The 21,343-nt window shown below is 37.2% G+C and overlaps 1 protein-coding gene across 1 annotated transcript in view; it reads left to right on the plus strand.

Annotated features, from left to right (window-relative positions):
- The window catches only part of LOC104532905 (EGF-like repeat and discoidin I-like domain-containing protein 3), a gene marked incomplete at its 5' end in the record, with an annotated part of 36,642 nt that extends 20,874 nt beyond the window's left edge, over positions 1 to 15,768 (plus strand). Inside the window, 2 exons of the mRNA XM_010178229.1 lie at positions 4,478 to 4,633; positions 15,132 to 15,768. Coding sequence (XP_010176531.1) covers positions 4,478 to 4,633; positions 15,132 to 15,281 — 306 coding nt within the window. The remainder of the gene's footprint in view (positions 1 to 4,477; positions 4,634 to 15,131) is intronic.
- Between the last annotated feature and the right edge of the window lie 5,575 nt (positions 15,769 to 21,343).

Genomic DNA, 21,343 nt, shown 5'->3' on the forward strand with positions numbered 1-21,343 from the left:
TAGAAGGTCTCTATATCTATAAGTTTCTGTTCTCACACAGTTCAGGTGGAAATGTGGCTATATGAAGATTCGGCACATCTGTGTAGTCAGGTGCTGAGAGTTGAGGTTTATTAGGTTTGGACTACTCAGAGCAAGGACAGAGCATGCATGTGACTGTTTTCTCCTGATCAAGAAGACCTACTTACAGTAGAAGCACTAGTCAGCCCACATTTTAACTGCACATTGTCACATAGTTCATGCTGCATATCCATGCAGTGGTTTGTTAAAAATGTTTCCTATTCAGGTGGATTTATCTTTGTGTTTTTCTTAAATTTATTCTCCTCCAATTCACACTGAATCATCTTTAACATCTGAAGAAAGGTGGGAAACAGATATGTACAAAGGGAGTAGCTGTAGCCCAAGAGAGTTCTTTCAGACACAAGATGTTAAACTGCTTTTTGATCAGCTGCTTGTAGAAATGTACATTAAACTGTAAACCATGGTTCTTCTTGTAACCAGCTAATGATCCTATCAGTCACAGACTAATTGCCTCTACCTTGTTCTAAATTCTGCTGCATTGAAAAAGCCAAAGTCACATTCTGATCCTGTTAATCACATTCAGCTTTGAAGAGCACATACTGGTTGTGTGTTAATTCAACTCCTCTCCCTGGTAATTTGTTTGATTGCCTGTTACTTGCAATCTGTGCTAACTGAATAAATGTGTTCTGCATCCTGATGGGAAGTTATGACTTTCATTTAAGCTATTTTATTGCAGATGTTTTGTTTAGAAATTGGGGTAAATTCTTCTCACCTTTCTGCTCTAAAGTATTTTAAATAGGAAGAATGAAAAGCAAAGGTGTTAACCCTTTGTAGAAGGTAATAAAGCAATAGAGTAAAAGCTGTATTTATTTAATGCTACGTTAACAGCAATCTTTCTTGCCTAAAGACTTCTCATCAGCTTATGAATAAATAAGTAAATAAGATACTAAAGTATGACAAGGAGATGCTGATGCTATATCCTTTTCTTCTTTTCCTCCATCTCCAGCATCATGTATTGTCTATATTGTCAAGAACAATCTGTGTATGTGTTACTTTTTTTTTTATTTTTTTAAAATATAATACACACATGGAAACACACACACATATTCAGCATAGTGCTGTGTAAGTCTTTCAGAAAAAGACTGAACATATGCCAAATTACCTTTCAGTTTCCCACACCATTTTTCCAAACAAGGCTGCTGGATACGTCCTATAAGCACAAAACAATTGTTACTGGGACATTTTTATTAGCACTGCATCTATGTGATAATAAAGATTTATTCTGATTTTACCTTTGAAATCCCCTGAATCTTAATGAGAATTTTTTCTCCCTGTTCTGAATTTCAATGAGAAATACTCTGAGTGTCATGGCCATGTTAAATATTTGTGAAATTCTTTTAGATTACTTTCAATATTTTAAAAATAAACAACTTTTTTATGAAGGCATTTTTTCAAGTTAACAGGAGAGACATTAGATTTTATTATAAGGAGCATTTTCTGCTAAAAGAGAGTACACTTGGAAAAATGCTAATGCTAAAATTATTTATAAAGATAATCTAAAGTTGACTCTGAAATGTTTAGTTCAAATGCTGCCTGGAAGTGTGGACCAATTAGTGATTCCTTTGCAGATGAGCCTTTTTTAAAAACAAACTATTCATTTAAACTCCAAAATATTTGGAAGTAAGGTCTGGAGACCTGGTGTTTATTAATTCATGAAATATTTATACTAATTAGCAGTGTGCATTTCCCAAAGGCTCACTTAGGCTATGAAAGCAAGCCCCCTGCACTCCTTACAGAAGTAAGTCCCTTCAAACAGCCCATGAAAGCATCCAAAGTGGGCTCCTGCTCTAAGTGATCATTGACTGAGTCCCTCTCTCTGTCCATAGACCAAAGGGAAAACAAAAAGAATTGTGTCTGCCAAGGATACTTCCCACCATATTCTGAGGTGCTCCTCTGAGCAACTTTGGTGCTATCAGATGGCAATAAATTAGTTCATTCTGGTAGAACCAAAACTCTTGGACCATCTGCAGACAATGACATTTTCCGTTTACTGTTGTAGTATCTCAGTGTTGAAGCTCTGAAGTTATTCCTTATCTTAAAAGGATTTTCTACTCATTATTTGCTACCTGTCTTCAAATGTTGGGGCAGGGGTTTCTCCAGTCTTCCTTGTCTGATTGCCCTAAAGAGTAATTTTTCCCCTTCTCTTCTTATAAATATACTCTTGTACTTTTTCTGTGTTTTCTTGTTTATCAAGTCAAAATGGTAATGTCCATCTTTCAAAGGCATCACCTTGGACTAGCTGACTTCTTATGCTTGTTTATTTTTCCTTCTCTTCTCATTATTAATTTCTTGTGCTTTGTATCACATCTGTCCTTCTATCTTGCCCCACATTCCAGTCAAAGTGTAGTTTGCTCAGGGGGCTTCAGCTTCCCAAAATCACAAGACTGTATCTTCAGCATTTTATCAGCCAGAGATTCTTGCTTTCTTCACCTTCTCTTTTTAATTTTTTGCTCTAAAAACATATCACTCATCTTCTCGTGGAGTTCAGTACTCCTCTTATTTTACTGTAATATTTTTACTATTAGTCTCTTTTGCCTGACTTAACGGACAATATTAAACATGCTAGCTGCTTCACAGACATTTATTGTTTGAAATAAATCTAACTTTTTCCTTTTTTTACTAGCTTGCCACATTGCTGGAGGGCACAGAACGAAGCCTCAGTTTTACCTTCGTGTTTCAAGAAAATGCCAATTTTGATAGGGAATTCAACTCCTCCATTCTTCCTCTAAAAACACTTTATTAGGTCAATTTACTTCTGTTATTGTATTCTGCTCCTTGATGGTTTAAGTCCAAGGCATCTGGCCCGAATCTGTTATATTCAGTGTTGGGCTGTGGTTCAAAAGAACTAATCACAGATGCACTGACCCGCACGAAAGCCACTTGAAAGCTCAGATTTTATTAGGCTTTAAGATTCCTGCCTTGCATTTTTAAAAGTCTTATGCTAAGATTATAAAATATAGAACTCACAAAAATCAAGGAATGAACAAGTCAAAGATTTAGGAGTAGAAAAAGAAATAAGTGCTTAAGGAGAGAAGAAAATTTCAGAAGAAGAGTGATAGCAGATGTTTTAAAAGACTTACTCTGGTGGTTTGACCCACAGTGGGACCATGTAGTCCTGCATTCACTCCTCCCACCCAGTCAGATGGGATGGGAGACACAACAAAGGGGACACGGGATTAGGAATGAAGGACAGGGAGGGTTCACTCACCAGTGATGGTCACAGGCAAAACAGACTCAACTTGGGGAAGAAAAATCAATTTAATTCGTTGCCATTCATCTAAGTAGATGTAACAACCATGTCTGACAACACCTTCCCCCACCCCTCCCTTCTTCTCGGCTCAAATCACTTTGCTCCCATTTCCCTACCTCCCCACAACTGGCACAGGGGTCAGGGAATGGGGGTTCAGTCAGTTCACCTCTGCTGCTCTTCCCAGCATGGAAGTCCAGGAACAAGATGTTCCAGAGCAGCTTCCCATGGAGTCACAAACCTCTTGGGGCTCAGCTCACAGCTCCATGGGGACATCCACGGGCTGCAGACTCACCCCCGACTCTGGGGGTCCACCCTCACTCTGGCTGCGAATGACTCTTGGGGTCACAATTTCAGTCACAATTCCAATCACACTCAGCTGCTCTGCTCCAGCTTGGAGTCCTCCATGGTCAACACGTGGGTCTCTGCTCCACTGTTGAATCTCCATGGGCTGCAGGGGACTTCATTTGTTTTCTCCTGCTCCATGCGGTTCAACTGGATGTGGGTCTTTGTCCTTCTTTCTGGCAACGAAGCTCTCTCTGTCTGTCTGTCCTTTGTTTGGGCGAATGGTCATCTCTTGTTCAGGTCAGTGGCCTCTCCTCCAGTTTCACCCCAACCTTCTTCTTTCCAGGACAGCCCTTCCCCTCACAACTATGGATTCACAGAGGTGTTTCTCTAGTGCGCATTGGCCCAGCCTGGTCTGGGGAGTCTCCGCCTTGGAGCCAGGGGAGATTTTTGCTCTCACAAGGTGGCTCTTCCCCCACTACCAAAAGAACGCCCCCTGCACACACATACACAAACCCAACATACTTAGTAAAGCACAGACTCTGTTACTGCAAAAGAAGTGGGAAGGCACTTGGGGAATCAACTTCTGGCATATAGTATTCTGATTATTAGGAGCACATGGGAACACTTTTTTGACTACACATCATTTGTGCTGGAGACTGCTGTTTTCTTGGGACCATGTACAGCACCTAGCACAATGGAAAATGGTACAAGATTAGCCCTGTTTTGCCATTAGGTGGTATAACAAACAATGTGTGACATGCTGCACCATTTTGCTTTGGTGTGATATAAAGTCAGACTGCAAACAGAAACTGTTCTAATTACATTCTCCTGTGTTTTGTTTTCTTTCTCTTTGGCTTTATTTAGGTTGACCTGCTTGTCCCTACAAAAATCACTGGCATAATTACCCAAGGAGCTAAAGATTTTGGTCACGTCCAATTTGTGGGGTCCTACAAGCTTGCGTACAGTAATGATGGGGAGCACTGGATCATATACCAAGATGAAAAACAAAAGAAGGATAAGGTAAAACAAAGAGAAAATTTATATTTCAGTTCCATTTACAGAGGACTACATCTGTAGTAACTCCATTGCTGGAAGCCTGTAGATTATTGCATGCTGCCTGCTTTATAGGGTTCCATATGCATAGGATCCCATAGATAAAAGTCAAGGTGAATAAAAAAGAGTCATATAACACGATGACATTCAAAGTGCAGTAATATCATACCTATCAGTGCAGTGCACTTGATTTAACGCTGTTAAATATGGGACATAAAACTTTACAGTTCTGCATTTATTGGAATTATTTCTTCCTTTAACTCTAGAGGAGAAGGTATATAAATAGCAGTTTATTTGTATATTCAAAAACAGTGTCTCAGTGCATATTTTTAAAAGTATGCACTATTTTCTGTATTTTTCTGTAAAGCACATCTTTAGTGTACCTCATTACCTAGCCATTTTGCATTGATTTTTTTTTTTTTTCATGGAAATTAATCACTAGGGTTTCAGATACCCAAGGGAAAGATTATTTTTTATTACACTATTAAATGAATACAAAACATAAAAATTTTCACAACTTCCTTTGCAAATGTTTAATGAGAGGCATAGAGAAGGTATAGCTTTGCTGATTGATTTAACTGGAATCATTTAACTTTTCTCTTGTTATTTAGGATATTATTCGTTATACCTTTCCTTTAAACTGTATAACACTTTTATACTGCAAATACCTGAATTCATATCATCTGTTAAAAAAGCGATTACAGCATATGCATTGCTTAAGGAAAACCTTAAGCAAGCTGACAAAATGTGAATTATTAAAAATCTTAGTGGGGCGTCTGTGTTTGATTGAAACAGAAGATACGTTAACAAAAATAACCAGATGGCTATGTCTCTTAATGCATGTCTCAAATCTGGCGTTTATAACATCTGTATTCAGGGTGATAAATGTTCCCCCTTGTACTTATTTTTCTTAGAATAAATGAAAAATCTTCAGTAAAAAATTAATATCCTTCATATAGGTCAATTAAATTCCTTTTTCCAAAGTAATAAGAAAGCTTTTGATAGGTATTGGTATATGTTGTTTGAGTACAGGTAGATCTATTGATGAGAGGTTAGACAACTGCACCTCTTAAATTTCACTGATTTTAAATGATTTATCAAATGTACACTCATTTATTAGGGGAAAGTGTCCTAAATTACTGGATTAAATATGTACATAACTGTATGTGTATGTCTGCATAGACATGTTAAGTTTGTAAGATTATCATCCAAAGATGACGCTGTAAAGTCCCACTCTTAAAAGCCAAATGACAGTTCACTGTGGTTTTATCCTGCACTGAGATTTTTCTCCATCAAGTTCTAAAGGATTTTTAGATAGGGTAAACAAAATCACTTATTTTAGCCATCCAACTGAGAAGGTCCTGACACCAATGATTATGGATATGGCTAGTATAATTGGTTGTCAGATAAAAATTGGAAACAAACAACTCACCTTTTGTAGACATACCATAAATGCATTCAATAAGAATGACAGATAGTAATTTCAGTACTTTGTACACATCCCATTTTAAATCCCTGGCATTTAAAAACAGAAGTGTAAGATCTACGGTGAAACAAACGTCTTATCCAAGCCAAACTTCTATTAGTGAGCTGTTGCATTCATTTTACTGAAAAAGGGAACAAACATGAGTTCAGGACTCTGGTGAGAAGCACAGCTGCAAGCAAATCTAAAAGAAAATGCAGTCTCCCTTAACAGCACTGTTCCACTCTACATTTGTTTATATCATTTGCCAAGGCAATTAAATTCTTTTTGCTTTCATCATCAGCTGGACTGTGAGTTGTTATATGCATAGTCCATTAGGAACAATGGGAAACTCTTATATCATTGTCTGATTAAAACATCTCACATCTCATATTAATTAAGATCTCTAAGAATAAAACAGATGCATCTTATTATGATTCTTTAATAAATCAAGAGCAATTAAAAGCTGAATGAGATCAAATACACTTAGCTGGAAATTAGAAGTTATAACTTCTGAATTTAAATTTGTACAAAATAAACTAGATCACTTGATATGAGCTTAGACCTCAGTCTTTGATAAACAAACATTAATCCAAAATATATTTACTATTTTTAATTTTTTCCATATGAATAAAGTCTGGAAAAGTCAAAAGTCTGGTGGCAGAGTCTGACATTCCAGAAATGCTCACTGTCAGTTAGTGAACTTGGCAAAACTCTATAGGAGGTAGAACTGGAAGGGATCTTGAGATGGCACCAAAACATATACCTCTTGACCTATGAGGAGACTATGTTCCTCTCCTCCCATCCCCTCTGAGGTCTTCTCAGCAGAAAATGAGATTTGACAACCCCCAAGTCCCCCCCTGTCACCCTAAGAGTAGGTGTTAAGCAGTTCATTGTTGAGACTCAGGCTTAATTCATTCACCTGTCCTTGACCTCATACAGTGCTCATATCCTGTACCATTCTCCATCAGATTATATTTTAATATCTGATAGTGACAGCCAGTGACAAAAATTCTACTATATAAGCAGTCTGTTCCAGCGTTTAAATATCCTTAAAGGTGGAAAGGTTGCTTATCCCCCCCTGCAGTACATCAACCCTATCCTCAAAGGGCACAAAAACCTGATTTTATCTTCCTCTTTTCAGACAGTTTGTTTTGGTTGAAATATGTTAACTTATTTCTTCTCAATTTCTTCTTGGGGAAAAAAATAATCTTCATTCTTTCAATATTTCATCAAAGGGTGTGTTTTCTCAACCTCAGATCATTCTACTTGGACCAGCTCTTCCTGAAATGTGGTTTCCCAAGCTTGTTGTAGTGTTGCAATCTTTAGCACAGAACTACTGCCTGCTTCATCATTCTCCATATCATACCTGTGACACTGGTTATGACTTCCTAAGGTTTGGCTTGCTACTCATCATTATTAAATTGCACCATTGATCTACACATTTCTCCAGTTTGTCAAGACCGCTCTGAATTTTGATCACACTTTTCAAAATGGGAAACGCTTGGCCACATCTGCACTTTTAACAAGCAAATCTATTTCTATCATCCATTTCATTACTGAGAATAGATAAATTGCATTCAGGCAAAGGCATGGAACATCACCCAGTAAAACCTTCCAGACTGACACCAAGCCCTTCATCACTGCTCCTGGTAGGTGTGCCTTAATGCAGAGTGCTCTGATGGGACTTGCCCATTGGTTGTGTATAGCACCAGAAATACTGGCAGCACTCTGGCCTGTGTGCAATGGAACAAAAATATAAATGAAAAATAAAAACAGACAAAGAAAAAGCAATGCTGTGTCTTATCCATGGGGAGCAGAAGAGAAATAGTCTCATTGATCCTGTCTGATAGTAACATCTTTGCACAAGATCCACAACGATTTCTTTAGCTTACGTTACAAGACGTGGCCCAAAATGCAAGAATACTGGATGAAGCAATGTTTTCATAGCAAAGTGAAACTTCCATCAAATGTTTCTTCTGTCCCCTGGAGATACAGAAGGGAGAAAAAAGACAGATACTGGCAAGTATCAACAGCAGCAAGCATAAATTATTTAGAATTTACCCTCATTCATTCTATTGATTAACTGAACATCTTGGTTTCTTCTCTAAAGAATAGAATATATAGATTTCTTATTTCCTGTGCAAGTGATTTACTCATCCTATACTCATCCTGTGATCTTTGTACAATGATCCCATAATTTAGGAGAAAAATGGTTCCAAAAACTTTCAGGAAAAGGAAGACAGGATAAAAGAAAAGCTACTTTTAAAGTCCTAACAAAATACATCATTTTCCATTCTGGAAAAGCAAAGATAAAAAGAAGGTCTCGGACATAGAAATTATGGAGCTATTGGTAGGCTGGTAATGATGATTTGCAGGTGAATATTGTGACTTTAAAATGCATTGAAAAGCTGAGAGCCTAATCCTGTCTAGTGCTGAACATCTCACTGTTCAACAGTTTCCAGGTTGAGTCCTAATGTATCAGCAAATCTGTGAATTCCTGAAGCTGTTCACTTCTGCCTCTTCATCTTTTGTGAAGTTATTTTACAAAGGAAAAAAATACTGGCTTCTTGTATTCACAAGTGCAATATGGGCCTCCTGTATCTTTGATCAATCTGCAACAAATTATTTGTTTCAAACAGAAGGAAATACCATGTTCAGTTTTCTTCTTTGCACCATTTCAAATGGAAAAGCTGTTCCAAGAACAGTGGCTCCTGCAGCTCCTGTTTGGCTTCTGCTATTTCAATGGCGAGTCATTTGAGTTCACATCTGTGCTGGACTTCTGTGAATGCAGATGAAAAGGTACTGGGGGAAGAAAGGCATGTCTTTAAAAAATAAAGACTTTATCTTTCATTTTAAGTAGTTTGAATGGGTTGCCAGGAAAATATGAAAGCTTTTCCTGTTGTCTTCAAGAGGTGAAATAAATTACATTGCAGGCTGGCAAGTAGAAGGAAAATATATTTTAGAAAAGGGACCAGAGCTAATAGCTATCTTGTTTTTCTCAACTAGAGGTCAGTAGCTCACTATGCCTCCAAAGCTAAGGACATCCAAACCAAATTTGACCTTTTTTTTTTTTTTTAATCACATTCCACATGTGATTTATAAATTGCACAGCCAGCTGTAGGTAACTCAAGGCCAGCTGCAATGTCAAGTGGCATTTTAGAGGCTGTTTTTTAAAATAAGATGAGAACATTCAAAAGTATCCTAAAGGAGTCTAGCAGTCTGCAGCACTTATTATTAGCCATCAGCAGTGGAATTAACTGCAGGTAGACAATTTCCAGTATACAAATGGCCACTGGATTTGTGCACAAAATGATGAACTAGTTATAAGTTATATGCTTTGCATTTCTAGTTAATTGTCATAGCAACAGAAGACAGGAACCTACTTATAAATGAAAAGTTAGATCGTGTCAGGTTAAAAATCTTTCTGATAGATTTGCTAATGATTTTTCTGTATAGTGTTTAATTATTACACCTGGTTTACACTGATAGATTCAATTACTACATATAACCTACGTACTTGGCACAGTTAAATAACATTTCTTAAAGTAATATTATTTGAATTATTATTATGAGTTAATACTATTATTTAAAACAATATTCCTAATCTAACAGTAATATATTTTTTTTCCTGCACTGGTTTAAATAATAAGTGACTTCTATTACTTTCAGCTGATTTAACATGATTTGTATCAGATTAAGATCTAGCTATACTCATTCTAGGTTGTGCCTCCAGCACACATATCTCTCTTCCTGGTACCACACTAAGAGCTAAAGGAAGACAACACGCTCATATTAACAGTCTCTACCTTGAATTTCTATAAGCATTTCTGGAGGAAGGTTGGTCTTCAAAATAATTCTCTTTTTGCTTGGCTTTGAACTGTCTATCATAAAGCACTTATACACTATGTACAGCAGAGTAAATTCCCATTTTAGTAGTGTCAGTAGATAGATCAAATGGAAAAAAATAGCAAGAATATGATAGTATGCTTTGCAAGTTTAAAAGTTTTATCTGCCTGATACCTATTCTGAACTTGAAGAAACAGTAAAGGTCATGTAATACATATTCTCATTCATGTGTCATAGAGAGGGAAAAAACAGTCCTCCTGGCACTGGATCTTTTTGCAGAGTTATCCATTGCATACCAACCAACTCCTGACTCTTCAGCCAGTCCCAAGAAAAGTGCTCAGTGAAGAAGAATAAAGGAAGATGGCTAAGATGAGGAGTGGCAAATTTATACCCACCCACAGAGATTTTATTTATACCAACTGGAAAGACAGAATGTCTTTTTTTCTCCTCTTAATCACTCCAAAATCACATGGGCACACACACCCATACATTTGAGTTTACTTATGTGTATGTGTGTATTAAAAAAAAACCTTGCCCAGTCTTTATAGTGGAAAGCATCTTCCATGGGGTGAATTATGCCTATAAACAGCAGCTCTGCTTCTGGTGAGAAATCAAGACATCTTTCACTATATTTTACCTGGCGTTGCTCACTTGTAACTCCTCATGGTGAAAAAGTTTCTCCACCAAGAAGGAAAAACTTCAGAGCAAGTAAATGGTCTGTTAAAATCTGTGAATTTCTTCTCTTGCTTAAGCAAGTCTTCTTCAGTGAATACTAATAAAGAAATAAAGTGCTTCCAAATAAAAGAATACGGCTGTCAAAAATTACTTTTCATGCAGCTTTTTAAAAAATTTTAAATGAACAGTGATCCCTTTGTCTGTCCAACACTGAGATGTTCTGCACTGAAGCAAACTACAAATAGAAGCTAGGTCCAGATATTCTTTTAAAATAATCTGCTTGTAATATGAGCAGGATTAACTGTTCCATGAAATAATATATTTAAAATTTTCTACTCAGAATAAAAAATATGGTTAAGGTACAGCAGACAACGTAGTGACTTCACCACCTGAGACTTGAATATTAAAGTCTAAACTCTCAGCCACTATCATAAAGAGCAGGACTCAATAATGCTATGGTCAATGCAGACTTTTCATGCAATTTAAGTTTCTGCAAGACATGAGATCCAGAAATATTCTGTGGAGACAATTTTCATCCTCCTTGCACATCCATTGACACAGCACCACAAACCATCTTTCCCACTGCAGCCATCTGTTAATGGACGTGCCCTAAAACATGATTTCCAGCTCTCCATTTGGACCAAAGCAAACATCACTTGTAATGAATCCCACTTTTCCCAAGGTATACTTCTTCAGGTATTCCTCCTAAATTATTCTGTCATGAAATATACAATAGTTTCCTTTTTAAAATATAAATCAATTTATATTGTCATTATTCAGATTTGCTGCTTATGCCATAAAATAGTTCTATTGAAAAACTGTGGTGAGTGTTTGAAGGCAAGACACCCAAGTTGCTTGTTGGACACAATTATAAACAAAACTTGTTTATATTTCAGAATTTTTTTTTTTTTTTTCAGAGAATATCAGTACATATTTTCCAGGCTTTCATGCTCTTTTGCATTAACTGATCATAAAATAAGTTATCATACTTAAATGTACAACGGCATGCATTTTCTAACTTTTTATTTTAATAGCAGCTGTAAGAGACTAAAGCTACAGAGGAGCTACACATATGTGTGTGGGGTGTGTATGTGTAAACTTACTCAAGCTGCTGAGTAAATATTTTTGCAAGTTACACCTTTTAAGTATGCAGACTGACATAAATAGGTATATCTACTGTAAAATATTTAACATTCTACAACAGGACTGTCAAAATGCAGGAACTTCAAACTACTTTTACCAACACAGGCACTTTGTCATGTGGGAGCCACTGGGCTGGGTGAGGATGAACTTCTGTACAAGGGAGGGAACATCCTGTAGTAGATGACCAGAGAAATAAAAAAATAAAATAAAATAGGGCTGTTATTCTTCCCTGGTGTGCCTTCACAGCCTCCATCTATCTGTATTTTTAATAACCCCTGCTGATTTTGCCCCCAACAGTTGATCTGATCTTTAACAGTAGTTAAAGGCTGTGGAAACTGTGCTACAGTTTAATAATGTGTTTTCTGGGGAACTGTGACCTTTAGGTGGCTCAGGACAAACTTACTGTCATTCCTTGTCCCTTCATGGCTCTGGTAAGGGGACAGTGCAATATTGCCCGCTATTGATTTTCTCCATACCACTTAGGATTTTAGAGACCTCAAATCTCCTTTCAGGCTGAAGAGACTCAACCCATTTAATAATTTGCAAAATGGCATTCTTCTGTGCTTGTGGACATCACGCCACTTCACTCTTTATATTTGCTGTTTGAGATAAGGCAGGACCAGATCTGCACCTACCCAGAACTCAAAATGAAGATATGTGCTACCATTATGCACTGGCACATTAATAACTTACACGCTGCTCTTTATTCCTTGACCACTAATCAATTAGCTTGGGTTTTAATGTCATTGGGCGTTTTTTTTCATCTGAAAAATTGCAAAGACCTATGTATTATAACTCCAACATCAGCTTCTGGAATGCTTAATAAATCCTTACAGTCTTCAGAGATATTATATACTAAAACAAACTTCTCAGAAAGAAATGTGAGGAGTGAACATTTATGGTATGAGGCTATCAACTCTTCAAGGGTTTTTAATTGCTTAGGTGGTTCATTTAGTATTGACTCTTTAGGTATAAAGGAAGAGGTAATTAAAGAAAAATTACATTTGGCTACAGAAATAGGTTTTTTTCTACTGATAAGTCAGATGTACAGTTTTTATCCTTTCTCCTCCTTGCATTTTCCAAATTTCTTGACTCCATTAGTGAATGTAGGCTGAAATAAGATGAAGAGTGACAAAGAATAAATTTTTCCGAGTCTAAGTCCAGTAAATTTGCTCTTAGACTATTATATTTCATGGAGGTCACATTTTTGGATGCTGACAAAGCTTCCCTCTCTTTTTGATAAATTTATTTCCCTAAAATCCTTTTTTCTGATCTGGCATATTTAATTAATTTCTTAAAACCAGATCTTGAATTTTGAGGGAAGGTGAATTTCAGATTTGCATAAATTACCCTCTGAAATAGAGGGGTTTTACTTCAAGTGCCAATGAAGCCGTGTATGAGTTATATAATTATGAGTTAAAATTTAGTTCTCATTTTCCTGCTTAAAGTGAATGACATAATCCTACCTTGTTCAGCTGTATTTGTTCCGTGGTTTGCATCACATACTTTTATTTATTTTGCATAGCTATATGCAGATAAAAATGCTGGGGCTGTAGACGGATTCTTTGGGTAAACAACAGGGGTTTTTTTGTTCTAAGCCTTTATTTAAATGTTATCTCTGAAATATATCTTCCACAGGGATAATAAAAATAGAGAGTAAAAGAATTTTCGAGTAATTCTACAGCAAGAATTGTCTGCAGTTCTGCATTGCTTATCATCCAGCTTGGTAAAAAAATATCAACAGATATATTGCATGCATGTGTGAGAAATCAAATGACAAAATTTACTTTTAAGGTTTCATAGCTGCATATTGTACGTTGAGGGGTGCCACTCTGTAACTTTAATAATAAATGTACTGCCTTTTATTTTATGCTGTATTGCCACAAATTAAACTCAAATTCAGGCACAATATTGTTAGCCCAGGCTCCAGCTGATTTATGCATTCAACACTGTACTTGGGCAACAAACAAATTTTCCTGTGGTAAATACATTTTTTTTTCCTTAGACTCATAGCACTGTTGTTTCTGTGGTCAGTCTGTCTGCAATTTTATCCATCTATCTTAACTCCTAGGTGCTTTAATGCTCCCATCTCTGTGTTAGTGAGATGCCAGATGAGAAGGGAAATATATCACTTGTGAAAGAGCATCACTTGTGGAGGATACACATTTTGTTCGAGATGCCAAATTGATAGCACTTGAGAGAAGCTTTCAAAATTCAAAGAAAAGATGCAGCATAGAGAACAAAAAGTGCAGATTTTCATATAGTGCTTTGTAAACATGTCACGAAAGACCCAGCTTGAGAGCTAAAATAGTAGATCAGCCTCTTCTGAATTCAACCTCTGACATTTTTCCTAACAACTTCCAGGAAACTCGTCATTCTGCACTAATTCAGTCTTATAAGCACTTCTTCAGGAGGTCCATATTTCTTCTCTGCATGATGCAAACAAAACTCATTCATTTGAAGTCGAAAATCCACCAAATAGAATTTTTACAAACGAAAAGTGCATTGACTGACATTTGAAGAGAATGAACATTTCCCATAAAAAAGGAAAATATCCCAAGAGAGTGATCTGATCATTTTGCCAAAAAGTGGTGTCATGGCCTTTGAATTTAAATAGTGGCTGCCAGGGGAAAAACGTGGCGTTGTTTCAGCACAGACAGAAGTTTAGGAACCCACTTATGTATTGGTTACACAAGTATTGGTTTCCACTAGTATTTCCATACTAGTGGAAATAACATCATAACATGTACTGTACTAGGCTAGGTTTTTTTCAATTTGATCACAAACCAACGCCCTTAATTCATATGCTACCTTTTGTTTGACAGAGGAAGATAGTACCCTTGATAATCACTAACTTTACAAGGGTTTATTTAGTTGCATCCAAGCTGCATCCATAAGTGATGCAATAAAAATTCTTCTTAACTTTAATTATTAATGTTATTTTGTTGGTAACAATAACAGGATCTCCTGGGATTAATTTGACATGATACAAATGCCAAGTAAAAAGACATTTAATTTTTTTTAAATGTTAATGATTTTTATGTAACCTTTAAAAAGGGGACCTGGCTGTTGGCAGAACAGCAGATTAAGATTTGAATTGAAGACAATCTGCACCAAGGCTGAGCGTGCCACGTTCATACCCAGCTCCGAGCTTCCTGGCATGCAATGAAATCCCTAGGTCTTAGCAAAGGCAGGTGCTCTTTCCAGCATCGATTAGGTGCTGAGATGATCAGACATCAGCGTGGAGATCAGAGAGGTGCCCAGGGACACCAGGAGTGTACCACAGCTTTTCCTAAAGCCACATAGGCATGAATTTTTTTGTTATTTGCCCTTTAGGTGTTCCAGGGAAATTTTGACAATGACACACACCGTAAGAACGTCATTGACCCTCCAATCTACGCTCGGCACATCCGCATCCTCCCGTGGTCATGGTACGGCAGGATCACCTTGCGGTCGGAGCTGCTGGGCTGCACGGTGGAGGACTGAGGTGGATCTCTGTTCGGCATCACAGCTCTCAGTGTAGCTAAAAGTCCCTCCGTAGAAGAAACTGTGCAAAGCCTGTAGGATGCTGAGTGGGTTTTTCATGAACAACTGCTCATTTTATGGTAGGCCGCTAACTGTCTTTCGCAAGGAGGTCTAAGCCTGCCCTTTAAACGATCCAATCCAATTTTGTCCTTGAAATCTGTTAGTGTTGTCCCTTCTGCTGTGGAATTATCTTTCTAGTTTTCCTTTGAGTCGTTCACACTAGTTGAAACGTGTTAGGGAAAAACAGCAGCATCCTTTTTACAAGGGAAGAGAAATAGCGTGACAAAGCTCATTTGCAGCTTTAGAAACATTGGGCTGACGAGTTCTTCATAAATCATACTGTCATCTTACTTGCAAAAAGTGATACTGCAGCTTTTAGCAATAAGTTTTCTTGGGGATGACTGCATTATAGTAATTGTGCCTATCAAACACTGTCAGTACTTATGACATATATTTTGGAAGATACTCTGTGGTACTGTAAAACACAGTACCTGTGATGTTACAAGCTACCTTTCTTCACTTTCATCTAAAGAGTAGAGTCCATGCACCTAAAGAGTTTTCCTAACTAACCCTATTTTCCTTCCCTAGTTTGCATGCTAGAGACATGACCTCCATCTGTTTCTGTTTACTATCACCTCTGATGTTATTTTCCTTAAAAGAGGTGACCTGTTTGCATATGGAACAAAATCTGCTATCAGTGTATTATGAACTTAATGCATTTGCCAAAGTTTATTAATTCTGCCCGAGATGCACTTTTTCGAGGAGTCTGAGGTGAGATGCCAGGGGACTTGTGGTATCTCACCTTAAGTACCCACATAGGTATAGGGACCCAGTGCATCCGAAATCCTGAGCCCATTTCGTGAGTTGCCCAGGGCTGAGCACAAAACCCTAGATGGAGCTGCCTGTCCAATTACTTATTTCAAAAACCTCCTTAATTTCTGTGAGGAGGTAAATGTGGGGTGAAGGAATCAGGTGCTAAAAGACACACAGGAGGAATGACTCCCTTACTGCCAGGAAGCTCTCTTGGTAGGCTCTTCTTATGGTGGCAGTCATAACCTTCCTCCTAGGCATGAAGGAAAGAGGTGCCAGGATCCCAGTTTAAAAAGTAGTTTTTAGGAGGAAAAGTGGAGCAGGAGGGACGACATTCTTCCTTGTGCCTCACTTTCCTGATGATGGAGATAAAGATACCAACCTTTGTAGAGCACTCTGAGTTTCCCTGGAGTAAAGTGTTCTATGACTATGTTAGAGTAGCATCTAAGTCTAAAAAAATCCTGGGACACGGAGCAGGAGCACATTTTATCTCTTACCTGAAATAACAGCATTTGGGATTACACTCTTTTAATTTCATAACATGCTGATGTGGAGAGAGATAGATATATATATATACAGCTGCATGTTTTAGCAAATGTCACATAACTTATTTTTTGTCACTGTTACATTCTCACCGAAACGCTGAAGTATGAACCTGGGTGCTGCTTCCCAGGCAAACAACTAGTTGGCCCACAGTCTGCAAAGGGCAGAGTTTACTTTGGAAACAAAATGGTTTGGATTTCAAAAACCTGCATTTACTCACACATTCTCCACCACAGACAAAATATGTTATCCATTGAACTGTGAAAGACTCCAGAATAGCAGCCAGGAATTTTACGTACAAGAATTGGGGATATATTGGTGGCGGTTTTCTGATAGTGTCACTTAAACTGTCACATTTTAACAAACAGAACACCCTGCCTCTATAAAATGACTTAATCCTTAAACTGTATTTATACAAGTATTTATTTTATAAGGCTTAGACATTTAAAGACTTCTAAAGAAGAGTCTTGTAAAGGTAAAAGTATGTGTAAGAAATGTTGAGGTCCTGTGCAACACTGCTAAGTTTTGTTCTTTATTTTTTACTTTGTGCTGCATAACAAAAGCCACTAGACTGTTACTGTCTTGTCTGTAACTGTGTTAACAGCATTCCTTAATGATGTATATATGGAGGGGTCTTCAAGCATAGTGAGCGATTTTAAAGAGAAAGTCAATCATGATGGTACTTCTAATGAGCAAAAGAATCTGAATGATAGAGGACAAGTGTATTCCTAAATTACCTACAGCCCATGTTTTGCACTTTAGGCTCTAGAAAAAACAAAACAAAACAAAACAAAAACATATAAACAAACAAACGAAAACCCAAAAAAGTAATGTTTGTATCTTTAGGGCACATAAAATATTTAAAGAGGTCCAAAACCACTTTCTTGTTGTGGAAGATCAATTGCCCCTACATTTAATTACCAATATGAAGAATAGCATGTAGCTATTTCACTAGTCAACTGTACCCAAAAAATGGAAGGCTATTTCAGAAAATTAGACTTCTCAGTTTACCAACTTGTTTCAGTGTTCTTTTGAAATATTTGTTCTATGTTCTTAAGTGATTTTTTTTCATGTTATTCATCTTTTGCAACTTCAATTCTGGCTTTGAATTAATATTTCTTGGTTTAGTAATTTAATTGTTACGCATTTATCTGCATAGAAGAATAACATTGTTATGATACCTAACATAGTAATTTTATTTTGTATTAATTCAGAATTGAGTATTTTCATCCTGTGTCAGCTCTCATCTGACAGCAGTCTTCACAACCTGTGAATGAAGCTTCATACATTGTGATAACACTCTGTGATAATTTCTAAAAGAATCATACATGCCCTTACAATTTCAAACAACATACTGGGGGTTTTTCTCATTAGATTATTTCTTAGCTACCAAGAACCTTACTTTAAATGGCATTGTGCAGCCATAGTACCAAACTCTGCCCCCAGTGTCAGCAGTACAATCTGAAATAATTCTTGATTTCTGTGGAAAACTTCAGATTCAACAAAATAAATGAGAATCAGATTGTTGTCTAGAATTAAACTTTTTTCCCTTTGATGTTATTTTCTTGTCTTGGTGAACACCATTCATGTAAAGGACAAATTACAAATTAACTCCACTGTACTCTCCCAGTGAAAGCAACTGGCATCCCAAATCCAGAAATAAATGCAGGATAGAGTATGTCCCTTTGAGAGACACACTCTGATATGATCCTTGACTTCTGAATTAATTGTAACAATGGCATTGAACAGGACTGAAAATGTTCTTCTAATTAAATTTCACCCTGAACCAGTTCAGTATTTGCAGGCAGACTTCACCTTTCCGTAGCTCTGTAATGCGCTACGTTAATAACATGGGAAACAAAGCACCAGCACGAGGCTCCGTTTTATCTGTGTTCTGTTAAGGGCTTATCACGTTAACTGGCTCTGGTTTTGAGGTTGACTTTCTCTTTTGGAATGGCTGCATACAAATTAATGTCAGTTTTGAAGACTAAGGATACTAAATGAGTGTATCTTTGCTATACAACAAATATGAACTATAATATTCAGTGCTGGCTTCTGATGTGTCAGTAAGTACAGAAGTATCTCGGACACAATGACCTTTGCAACCTTTCAAGCTGTGTAATATTCAAATGGTTTTGTATATACTTAAATCATGTAGAACGATGTAAAACCAGTATGACCTTGTCTAGTCTTCAAACTTAACAATAAAACTTTTGAAAAATGAGGTCATTTTTTGAAGCACTTATATTGCAATACCTTGAAGGAGATACAACTTATCTGCGCCTCACTGGCAGCAAATGTGGAACAGAGATAATGATGTGGTGTTTTCCTGGATTCATTCACAAGGTCTTTGTGGTAGGTAAGTTTGTTTCTGGCAAAATCAATTGTGGTGCTGTGCTCCTTTCAATGTGTTCCCTTTGTTCTTTCAGATAAAAAAAAGCAAAAGTTTAAATGAATCTAAAAATATTTTTCTATCTCGCCGCTCTCTGAATGAGCACCAGAAATGTAAAACTGACAATTTCATTTCCTTTAAGTCAAATTTCTTGGGATATTTATCAATCCTTATCCTCTCTTCTCCACTCCTGCATAGGCAAATTAGTTTCTGAAAAGATAAAGAGCAGCTGCAGTGCAGACCTGCTATGAGGCTTCCAGCAGAGATGCCAAAGCAGGGCCAGTGCTTGCTCACACCCTCACTTCTCATAATTATATTTACTGCACAGCCTGCTCCCCAAATTTTCTTAGTTTAGTTAACACCATCATTTCAATTTCTGAAGAAGCCTAGGTGATAAAATAGCACATGGAAGAGCCATTTGCTCATGATTTTAAACAGTGAGATTTAAAAAAAAAAAATAAAGTTTTGTGTGTTGTGAGAGATGGAGCTTCATTGGTTTACTCCATACTGATGCAGAATAAGGCCATGGATATACATGCTTTTGTTTCATATCCGTTTTGGCTTGTGTCCTTTCACCAAAAATTCTCTTTTCCAGATAAAAACCATCCACAAGTATGCACCGATGACAGGTACCTTGTCTGCCAGACCTGTGGTCTGAACACTAACAGCCTATTATCTTTCAACAGAAAGTCACAGAACTGATGCAATTATATATCTCGACCAGTCATGAAAATTAGAATATAATGGTGCACACAAAATGAGGATTACTTTTGGTGACTGATGCCTGAATATTAGCACTTCTGTCATAAATTTCTGAAAGTATACATCTTGAATCTTTCAGACTTCTAATTATAAATTGAAGCTCTTACATGAAACATGGGGCTTGTTCCTGAAGAAATGAAAAGTGATTTTTCCTCTAATTCTTCATAATTTAGATCTCTAGAAACTCTAATGAAGACAATGAGAGAAAATAATGAGTAATTCTCTTCAGAATAGCAGCTATTTATCAACGTCCATCCTCCCATACCTGTTGCTAATGAGCTCAAGGGATTAACATACGTATCAACACTTTACATTATTATGAAATATGTAGTCTCTGATGCTTCTGTGGTAAATACAATGACACTTACTTTGTACCTTAGATTCAAATAACAGGAGGTTAATCTGCTTACTTAGTGATCACTAAGTGACCTGTGATCATTTAGCCTTATAAAATAAAATAGGACAAAATAGATGATTTCACTAATACAAACTTATTTTCTTTTTTAAAATTTACATAATTTTCTTAAGAGAGAAATACACTTAAGAAGCAAAAGGCTGCTTTAGATTGAGAATATAAAACAAAAGGCAGACTTGTGTAAGTCTTGATTGCATAGCTGTATAACTGCATTTATCGCAAATTATCGTTCAATGATGCATCTCAGGAGCTGTAAATATATTTAAATGCCTTTAAACATAAGAACATGGAAATATATCTTAGTTTCGCAATTTAGCTTGCTAAAAGTGCAGCAAAATATATTTTATCACTATATGTTAGTAGAAATACCAGTTGTGTTGTGATATAGTATATATCAATTTAAAAGTAGGCTCTACATGTACGGGGGGTGTATGGAAAACATGAATAACCTAGTGAAATACAGGCAGGACACAGCAGGTGGAGAGAATGGTCAGAACACAATCTGTTCATCACAATGATGTTTCTGATGCTGATTTCTTGCTGGTTTACAAGCTAATGCATTGTGGTTATCTGATGTTGCACATCAGATCATAGAATCATAGAATCTCCTGGTTGGAAAAGACTTCTGAGATCATAGAATCCTACCATACCTGTCCACTGCTAAACCATATCTCTGAGCACCCCATCTACCCGTCTGTTAAATCGCTCCAGGGGTGGTGACTCCACCACCCCCCTGGGCAGCCCCTTCCACTGCCTGAGAACCCTTTCAGTGAATAACTATTTCCTGACATCCAACTGAACCTCCCCTGGCACAACTTAAGGCCATTGCCTCTCATTCTATCACCAGTTACCTGGGAGAAAAGACACACACCCACCTCGCTACACCCTCCTTTCAGGGAGTTGTAGACAGTGATAAGGTCTCCCCTCAACCTCCTCTTCTCTAGACTAAACAACCCCAGTTCCCTCAGCTGCTCCTCATCAGACTTGTTCTTCAGACCCTTCCCCAGCTCTGTTGCCCTTCTCTGGACATGCTCCAGTGCCTCAGTGTCCTTGCCCTCCCCACCCTCCCACAATGAGAGGCCCAAAACTGGACACAGTATT

This window comes from Antrostomus carolinensis, unplaced genomic scaffold (assembly GCF_000700745.2).
Source record: "Antrostomus carolinensis isolate BGI_N321 unplaced genomic scaffold, ASM70074v2 scaffold8991, whole genome shotgun sequence".
Taxonomy (NCBI): domain Eukaryota; kingdom Metazoa; phylum Chordata; class Aves; order Caprimulgiformes; family Caprimulgidae; genus Antrostomus; species Antrostomus carolinensis.